General features: G+C 42.0%; 1 protein-coding gene across 1 annotated transcript in view; it reads left to right on the top strand.

Annotated features, from left to right (window-relative positions):
- Positions 1-2,329: 2,329 nt before the first annotated feature.
- HABP4 (hyaluronan binding protein 4) overlaps positions 2,330-10,147 on the top strand; it is a 39,718-nt gene continuing 31,900 nt past the window's right edge. The window contains exons 1-2 of the mRNA XM_024132933.1: positions 2,330-2,780; positions 7,521-7,683. Coding sequence (XP_023988701.1) covers positions 2,429-2,780; positions 7,521-7,683 — 515 coding nt within the window. The 5' untranslated portion in view covers positions 2,330-2,428. The remainder of the gene's footprint in view (positions 2,781-7,520; positions 7,684-10,147) is intronic.

Below are 10,147 nucleotides of genomic sequence, written 5' to 3' on the forward strand. Positions count from 1 at the left end.
TCTTCCACTTTGCATAATGTTTTCAAGGTTCATCCATGTTGTAGCAGGTATTAGTACTTCATTCCCTTTTCTGACCAAATATTAATCCATTGCACCACATTTTGTTTATCCATTCATCAGCTGATGTGCATTTGGTGGTTTCTACCTTTTGGCTATTGCGAGTAGTGCTGCTATGAACACTCAGGTACAAGTTTTTGTTTGAACACCTGCTCTCAATTCTTTTGGATAAAAAGTATAGGCTTTTGATCATAAGCCTCTGTTGACTCCAAGAAGGAGAAGACCAGATATCTTAAAATCTTCATTCAACAAATATTTACTGAGAACCTATGGTACAGCTACCTAGAATGCTAAGCACTGGGAATATGCTGTAATAATGAATAAGACAGACATCATCCCTGTTCTCTTCCTCGGGAATGACAGAAAGTTGAATAAGTGAGTGAAACACAGACCTGGCAGCAGTTAAGATTAAGGGTTCCTTTTCCATTTGCTATTAAAGGAAAGTAAAAGCTGGTACTGATGTATCTGAGCAAGATGCTATAACAGAATGCTTTTGATGCAAGAAACAAGTACAACTAAGACTAGTTTAAACAATAATGGCATTTATTGTCTTACATAATAATAAGTCTGAGGCAGGAAGTTTCCCGATTGTGGCAAGTCAGCAGCTCCACATCATCAAGGAACTAGGTTTTCTCCATCCTTCTTCTCTGCCATCCTCATAGTCACAATAAGGGCCAGCACTCTAGGCATCATGTCCTCCTCACATAACAAGGACCAAAGTACAGAAGTGGAAAGTTAGCAGATCCTGTCGCAATCCCTTTTTAGGTACAAGAAGAATGATCCCTCCAAGAAATCCTGCAGAATACTTTCCCTCAGGTCTGTTCTGCCAGATTTGCACCAGAAGCCTATTCCTACACCAGTCATTGGTAGGGGAATGAAATTACAATGGGTGATTTAAGATTAATCAAGTTTGAGGCTGGAAAAGGGCCCAGTTCCCCCCTGGGGCAAACAGCTCCCTGATGCCCTAACAAAATACAGATTTTGGGAGAGTGTAAGAGGGAAAGGAAGGGCTGTAGTATAGGCAGCCAAGAGTGTCTCCCCCGGTGCCTAGGCAAGAATTCCTGGAGAAAGTCCAATTCACAGTTCTTCTCTGAACTTCAAGCCCTCAGTTGAATAAAACAACCAACGAACCAACCAACCAAACAAAACAAACACCAAAACCCTAAACTTCAACATGTCCAAGACTGAACTTATGATTCTCATCAAAGTGGTCTATAAATGCTCTGTTTCTTTGTGAATAGCATCACCATTCCAGTTGCAAGAGCCAGAAAAATAGGAGTCATCATACTCTCCTCCTTTTTCCTCACCACCCATATCTAGTGCATCACTGAGTCCTGTTGATATAACCTCCAAAATAGCTCTTGGATCTACTACTCTCTTCACCTCCACTGACAGTATCCACTATCCAAGGATAGTGATCACCACCTTTTCCCTGGAGCTCTGCAGCAATCTTCAGCTCGGTCTCCCTGCATCCATGTTGACCTCCCTCCAACCTAGTCCTTCACATTACAGCTAGAGTGGCCTTTTCAAACACATGCTCATGCTTAAAATTTGCTTGCCGCTGCTCCCAGAATAAAGACCAAAATAAGGCCTTCCTCCAACTCTTAGCAATCCATTTCCTTGAGCTTGAATGGGCTGTGCTCCACCCCAACTCAAGACTTGTGCACTTGCCGTTACTCATGGCCCTTGTCCTCCTTTAGATCTCAGCTTAACTGTCATTCCCTGGGAAAGCCTCTCCAAACTTCCTAATTAGGTCAAGTCCCTCTGCTATAGGATCATAGAGAAGTCTGTGCCTTTTCTTCAGGGCACTTTTCTGCCTATAGACTGTAAGATCTACTAAAACAGAGAGCTAGTATCTCCTACAGCATAACGCCAGGCACATAATAAGTGTACACTATACAGTTGTTGAATGGCTCAATCAATGTATAAACTTCAAAGAAGTATGGCCGATGATGAATGTGGACCCAGTCCCAGAGAGAACATAAATTATGGCCGTGACCCACCTGCATGGTCCAGCAGCCTGGACCGCAAGGCTCGTTGCTCCTCCCAGTAGCTCCGCCCCTTGGGTCCAGCCCCTCCCTGCTGAATCGTGGGGAGGGGCATAGAGGTCGCATGACGTGACAGCAGCCGGCCGCTGATTGGGTTTCCAGGCGTGCTGGCTAGGAAAAGGGGCGAGTCCGCGTGCGCTGATTGGCTGGCGGGAAGCGGCTGGACGGGCGGCGGCGGCGGCGCGGGGGCGGGCGCTGGTAGGGACGGGACTGGGCTGGGTGGGGAGGGCGGTAGCTGCGGGTAGGATGGGTCCTCGCTGCCGGCTTCGCTGAGACTCGCTCGCGTGGACTGCCCGCGGCGGGCCCGCAGTGGCCGCGGCGGCATGAAGGGCGCTCTGGGGAGTCCTGTGGCCGCAGGCGCCGCGATGCAGGAGAGTTTCGGCTGCGTCGTGGCCAACCGCTTCCACCAGCTGCTAGACGACGAGTCGGACCCGTTCGACATCCTGCGCGAGGCCGAGCGCCGACGCCAGCAGCAGCTGCAGCGCAAGAGGCGCGACGAAGCGGCGGGGGCGGCGGCCGGGGCCGGCAACCGCGGCGGCAGGAGCCCGGCTGGGGCCTCGGGCCACAGACCTGGCGCGGGCGGCGGCCGGAGGGAGTCTCAGAAGGAGCGCAAGAGCCTCCCGGCCCCCGGCGCGCAGCAGCCAGACAGCCCAGGGGGCGGCCCTCAGCCGCCCGGTACGCGCGCTCCGCCCGGCACCTAGATGCCCCCGGGTGGGCGCGGAGGGCGGGAGGGGAAGGAGAATGGGGTCATGGAGGTCACCTCTCCTCAGCAGCCCCACGACCTCCTACTACGAGACTGGGATCACTGGAATCTGTTCCGGAAAGGGGAGGCGGCTCTGGGAAGAGTTGGCTGGAGTTGAGGGTCCCTGTGGCCGAGTTGGGTAGGAAAAGAGGACGGGGTGTGGGGTGTCCCGCCCCTTCTGGCCTTTCCCAGTCCCTTCTGGGGGCGAAGGAGAGTGCAGGCTTGGAGTACGGGGTTTCAGAACGCCGAAACCGAGCCTTTACAAGTTGGGCAAAGTTGAGGGATATTTCTGGGTTGGTGTGTGGGGGCGAACACTGAGGTCGCTGACCCGGGTCTCTCAGATCTAGAACTAGCAGGGACCTTCTCCATCTTACAGCCCAACCTCTGCAAGATTCGCGTCGGAAGGCAAAAAGTGGGAAGGAGAGAGGGGAGTGCCTTTTAGGGAGAATGGAGGAGGGTGCACCCGGACCCTGGGGGTGGCGGCCAGAGCCCGGGGTGTGTGAAGGATCGCCGGAGTGAGGGGCTGGGGCCTCTGTGATGGAGGGAAGTCCTGGGTGACCTCGGGGGCGGGCTGTGACGTCAGGGCCGCGAGCAGAATGCGGCGGGGGTGGACGCGGGGTCCCGGGCGCCTTCCAAGCTCTGTGCCTTCACCCATCCATCCCCCCTTACGGAGCTTCCAGCAGTCATCCCGCACGGGTTTTCAATATAGCAGGCAGCATTGATGGGTTGTGTAACTTGTCATTAACTCAAGCTGCTTTAAGAAAAGCGTTTTTAATTAACCTTTTCAACAAGAATATTCAAAGTTCCCCACTCCCTGCTTAGCCAGAACGGCAAGTGCAAAGCTTGGTGTACTTGGTGTCTGCATCTAGGGACGGAGGGAGCTTAAGAGTCGTTTCTCACCTGAACTTCATCAGTGGCAAAGCCTCCAAGTTTCCACCTGTGTTTCCTCTGTTTTTCAAAAATAAGACAGTGGTCCTAAGGTTTCCGTAAAAAGAATGTTAAGATGTATAATTCGACCACTCCAGCCAATGTTTGGCAGTGTATTCAACTTGGCTTTACTGGGTTGGTCCTTGCTTGATAAAAATTGTGCAGCCCAGCCATGAGAGAATAACACCTGATTTGAGTGTTGGGGCTTTGACTCCTGCAACTAGGTAATGTTTAACTTTATCTGTGGAAAGTTCAATCCAGCATTATCTCTTGAAAACCAGAAAATTAAGTCACTATAATAAAAATATTAAAAATTATTTTAAATGCTGTTGGATATCCCAAGACTCCTTGGTACGCCAGTACATTTATGAGCCTATTTAAACAGTGTGTGAGACTTGAGATATTTTGTACATTTTGCATTATGTTCTTTTAAATATATTTAGATAAATATCATAGTAATAAGAGAATTGGGAAAGGCTAAGCTTTATTTTTTAACAAGTGAAAATATGTATTTTAGTGTGAAACTGAATTTAGTTTTTTATGTCAATGTATTGCTTTTTAACCTTTTTACTATTAAAAATGTCATGCATTTTTGTTATAAAAATTTTAAACAATTCAAAAGTGTATGAAGTATAGTGAAAATCCTGTATTTTTCTTACTTTTAACACCCTGCATTTACATACATAAATGCACAGAGCTACTTCTTTTTTTCTAAATTTACATGATATAAACTGGGTTGCAACCTGCATTTAGCGTTATGATCTAGTACAGTTATAACTTGCTAAACTAATAAACTTAGCACTGTAGTCTAGTACATTTATAACTATTTTTTCTGTCAATTGTTTATGATCCAAGTGATCTGGCTTTTGAGATCTATATTAAAGAACTTTAGTTAGTTTTGTAGTTAAAATGGAAATTTTATAATTCTAGTTCTTTTTCAAGTATGTTATTTCAGGAGCAAACAGCTCATTAATTTCCGTTTATGTAGTTACTGTGCTAAATTTATCTGTAATGGGTGTTAGAGAGCTACTCTCTCAAGGTTTTGTAGCCCTAATTGATATGGACTGTACTTTTCTAACACTGAAAATTTTTAATTTAGTTAGAATATTATTAATGAATGCTTAGTGTAGACAAGAATCAAAGTCAAAACAAGTTTGACATATAACAGAAACATTAATCTCAAAAGGATGTGGAAATCATAAGATTTTCCTATAGAAATAGGTTTTTTTGTGTTTTTTTTGTTTTTTTTTTTTTTTTGGTGGTATGCGGGCCTCCCTCTGCTGTGGCCTCTCCCGTTGCGGAGCACAGGCTCCGGTCGCGCAGGCCCAGCGGCCATGGCTCACGGGCCCAGCCGCTCCGCGGCATGTGGGATCTTCCCAGACCGGGGCACGAACCCGGTTCCCCTGCATCGGCAGGCGTACGCGCAACCACTGCGCCACCAGGGAAGCCCTAGAAATAGGTTTTTAATGGCCTTCACTTCTTAACAATATACATAGACCCTTGGATGAGACTTGCTCAAAAAAATTCGTTCTTGAAGTCTTCAGAGGCTGTTTCAGCTTTGCTTTTTCCTGGCCTTTCAGAACTAATCTCTGAGTCAAAGCTCAAATTTATTTGGGGGACATCTCACTGTAAATTTTATTATATTCTGTCCCTTCATGTGGGCTTGGGGTTACATCAGTGATGACACTGCATATGCCAGCCTTTTATTGGAAAGGGCTAGTAAAATTCAGTGTTTGCATATCCACTTGGAGCCGCTGATCTAGCACAGAAAAACTAGGTTCAGTTGCATTCTTGATTCCTTAGTAGTAAATTGTGGGAAAAACTGGACCCCTATTATCTTTGTTTTTTGGATTTTGGGAGGAAAAGGAAATGTTTGCAGGGTATTGATAATTATTCTAATAAGTTGCCAGTTATATTTAATGGTTTTCAACTTATACATAGAAGCTTTGGAAGAAGCTTTAGTATAAAGTATGCAGCAAATGTCATTTTAAATTTTGAATGATGAATTCCAAATTTAATTGATACAATTTAAAAAATAACCTTGAAAGCAGAAAGAAAGTGGGAATAAGCTAAGTAATTCTGTAGTTGAGTGGAGATATTTAGTTTTTGGGTTTTTTTTAATTACATGTTATGAATAGGAAATTTGAAACTATTTAACTTTTTACATTGAGGGAAAAGTATTGAAAAGTATTGTTACTGTTGATGTTCTTGCTGTTATGTCATGGTCTATTATAGTTTTCAACTTGTTAGATAGTTAACTTTCACAATAACATTTTCTACCTTACATTTTAAGTGCCTCTTCCAAATTTGATCTCTCTTAGTAATGTGTGTGTGCTCGGATCTGGCATTGCATACTCCTGGGCAATTGGGCACCAGTGTCAGTCTCTGTTTCTGCAATAAAAGCATAATGCTCTGTTTATGATAACATCTTTCCTATATCCTAAACATGTCACAAGCTCAGATTGTGGCTTCAGGAAGCAAATCAGATTAAAGCATTTCCTAGGTTATGGGACATTAACTTAAGATTGAACTTAGATCTGTTGTGCAATATTTCACATTTCAAAAAAATACTTTGTTAGCTAACAAGTAATAGCACAGTTTTGTGTTAGTGGTGTCACGACATGATTTTTGCTTTAAAATAAGATTAGTAATGGAACTATGTTAATATTTACATGTGCCTGGTTTATAAAGATTAGATAGAAAATATTAAGTGGGAAAATAGGAGAATACATGTAAACATATATTTCTTAAGAGTCACAAGTATCTGCCTAAGTAGAAGAGGAACCCAGTAGTTTAAAAAAATACCCATTAATTCAAGTACATTTAATATTTTTATAGCCATACAATAAATGAGGGTGACATACCAAGAAAAATCTAAAATTTTCTACTAAAATGAAAATTGTATGTAATGTTTGAGATGGAGACCTATTAAATGTATACAAAGAAAAGATAAACACACATTTTTGAAAGATGATTTAAGAAGTAACAAAGTTTTTCACGATATATTCACCAAATATTAGTTGCCTTAAGACATAGACCCCCACTGAAAATTTTTAAAGCGTCAAAACCGAGAGGAGTAAAAAGAGAACAGAGAAAGCTGGAGTGCCCCAGCCCCTACCTCCTCAGTGCTGGCCTCTCCATGGACGGGAGATGCCCCTTCAAGTGCTGGCCAGCCCTTGCATGAGTTGGCAGATACCAGCTTGGCCTCATATTTGAGAAGTGTGATCATAAATGTATAAATCCCATCAAAGAGCAGGAAAATCTGTTTTCAAATGAGAAAGATACAATGGTACAAACTTTAAAAATGAAAACTTTATTAGCCAATGAATGATAAATTATAGTTGGGATTCTAAAAATATGTTCTGAAATACAGGGTATTTATCCTTTAATTTTCTGGAAGGAACTTAGCTACCATGTTTTGATAAAGCTGCTCTTGTGAAATGTAGTTGATAATATATCTCTGTAGCTATCACAGAGTCATTGTAAAATATCTGTAAGTTAGTTGGTATAGTTTATCTTATACTTTCTAGGACATAAGGGATTCAATGGTAATGTCAAAGTTTTATTAAAAGACGACTCTGGGCAGTAGTAGTATCAGCAACCTTTTTTCTTCTCTGAACTTTTCCAAACTTCCCAAATTTTCCTGTGACATTGATTTCTAGAAAAGTAAAATTTAAAAGTACCTGTAATAACGTGCTGCTGCAGACCTTGTGTTCTAGCTCTCCCCTTTGATTTCTCCCTGTCAGGCCAGAAGCGAACTTCCAGAAGAGGGGAGCAGCAAGGATGGAGTGAGAGCCGGGGGACAGAGGTGACGCTGGATAGAGCAGAGCGGAGATCCTACAGGGAATATCGACCCTATGAGACAGAGAGGCAGGCAGACTTTACACCTGAGAAGTTTACAGATGAAAAGTAAGTACTGCAGACCTCGGCCTGGAGGGTTGGGGGAACCAGAAGGATTTTCAGAGGACTACTAGCCTTTGCAACCTTTTTGTGGCGCCAGTCCTGGGAATATTTTGCCAATCTAAGTACCAAATCATACTACCTTAGGTAACACGTGAAGCGCCTTCCATTTATCTCATAGATGACCTTAAGTCTTGGTTCAGGAAATCATTACACAATGAAAAATGGATTACTTATTGGTAACTATGAAAAGCATTCTTATAACAAACTATATAGGAGTATGCTAAACTGATTAAATTTTCTTTTGAAATTTAGGCCAGGGATATAATTATGTTCTTGATTTAGCAGTACTAATTTGGGCTACTAATGAATTTAAACAAATTCCTAGCCCCATGTCAGGTCAATAGGTTATCATGATGAATTGGACAAAAAAACTGATAAAATATGTGACACCAGTTTAAGACTCCCATGCCTTCTCTAGAAAGTTCTCTGACCTGGAAGATGGTCTCAGGCTGGTGCAGCCTGACACCCTTCTGAGTAATGTGGCAGCATGTGGGCTATCATGCCCACCTATACACAGGAAGCAGTTCTTAGTGTCTTATGCTTGGCACTAACAAGATGGATGCTTGCTGCCTCAAGTTTTTAATTATTAAACCTGCATAGCACTGGGTTTAGATTAAAACAAAACAACTTGTGAATCACATTTAAAGGAAAAGAAAGTTAAAAAGGCTAAAAGAGACTAGAATACTGTACAGTTTAATGTCAAGGGAGCTGTTATTCCCAAAGTCTTTCAACTTCTTGACTACCTATTCCACTACACATTCAAAACAGAGATGGTATATCTGCCACCGTGTTAGAGGATGAGGGCTAGAGAAAGGCTTAATTCTGCTTTTTTGGGTGATTAGTTCAAATTTGCTATGTAACAGCCGCAGTCTGCTTGCTTACAGAAAGCCTTCTGGATCAGAGCTGCTTATTTTGGGAAGCATTTGTGTATTTTTTTCCTTCACTGCAGGGATTTATTCTGTGGAAATACGGAAATTATAACTTATGTTTCCAGCTTTTTTAGTAGCAAAATTATGAGTTTTTTTAAAAGGATAAGTCTTTATATGTTACCATGAAAAAAACTGCCTATTAAGGGATGCCTATTTTGGATACAGGAAGTTTTAAGAATTATATAAGGAATTCCCATATACCCTCATCCAGATTCTCCAATAACATTTTACCACATTTGCTTTATCATACCCCTCCTTCACTCTCTCCTCTTTCTCCTCTCTCTCTCTCTCTCTCTCCCTCTCTCTCTCCCTCTCTCTCTCTCTCTCTCTCTCTCTCTCTCTCTCTCTCTCTCTCTCTCTCTCACACACACACACAAACACACACACACACACCTCTTTTTTCCTTGGCATTTGAGAGTAAGGTGCAGGAATGTCTCTTTATCCCTAAATACTTTAAATATATTTCCTAAAAACATGGTACAATTATCAAACTTATTAACATTGATACAATACTATTATCTAATTCTCTAAATTATGTAATCTGCAGACTACTCAGATTGCACCAATTGTCCTAATAGTATCCTTCTAGCAGAAAAAAACAATTTTGGTTCAGGATCCAGTCCAGGAATGTGCATTGCATTTAGTCTTCTTTAATTTAAAACAGCTCTTTAGTCTTTCATTTATTTATGGATTTGACATTTTTTAAGAGTATGGACCAGTTATTTTGTAGAACAGCCCAGAATTTGAGTTTGCCTGCTCAAATTCTTAATGCTCACCAACCTATTAAAAAAGAGGATAAGCTACATGTAAAAGAATGAAATTAGAACACTACCTAACACCATACACAAAAATAAACTCCAAATGGATTAAAGACCTAAATGTAAGACCGGATGCTATAAAACTCTTAGAGGAAAATGGAGGAAAAACACTCTTTGACATAAACCACAGCAATATCTTTTTTGACCCACCTCCTGGAGTAATGGAAATAAAAACAAAAATAAACAAATGGGACTTAGTTAAACTTAAAAGCTTTTGCACAGCCAAGGAAACCATAAACAAGATGAAAAGACAACCCTCAGAATGGGAGAAAAATATTTGCAAATGACACAACAAAGGATTAATCTCCAAAATATACAAACAGCTCATGGAGCTCAATAGCAAAAAAACAAACAATCCAATTAAAAAATGGCCAGAAGACCTAAATAGACATTTCATCAAGGAAGACATACAGATGGCCAAGAGGCACATGAAAAGATGCTCAACATCACTAATTACTAGAGAAATGCAGATCAAAACTACAATGAGGTATCACCTCATGTGGTCAGAATGGCTATTATCAAAAAATCTAGAAACAATAAATGCTGGAAAGGGTGTGGTGAAAAGGGAACCCTCCTGCACTGTTGGCAGGAATGTAAATTGATACCACCACTATGGAAAACAGTATGGAGGATCCTTAAAAAACTAAAAATAGAACTACCATA

Source organism: Physeter macrocephalus, chromosome 9, assembly GCF_002837175.3.
Source record: "Physeter macrocephalus isolate SW-GA chromosome 9, ASM283717v5, whole genome shotgun sequence".
NCBI classification, from domain to species: Eukaryota; Metazoa; Chordata; class Mammalia; order Artiodactyla; family Physeteridae; genus Physeter; species Physeter macrocephalus.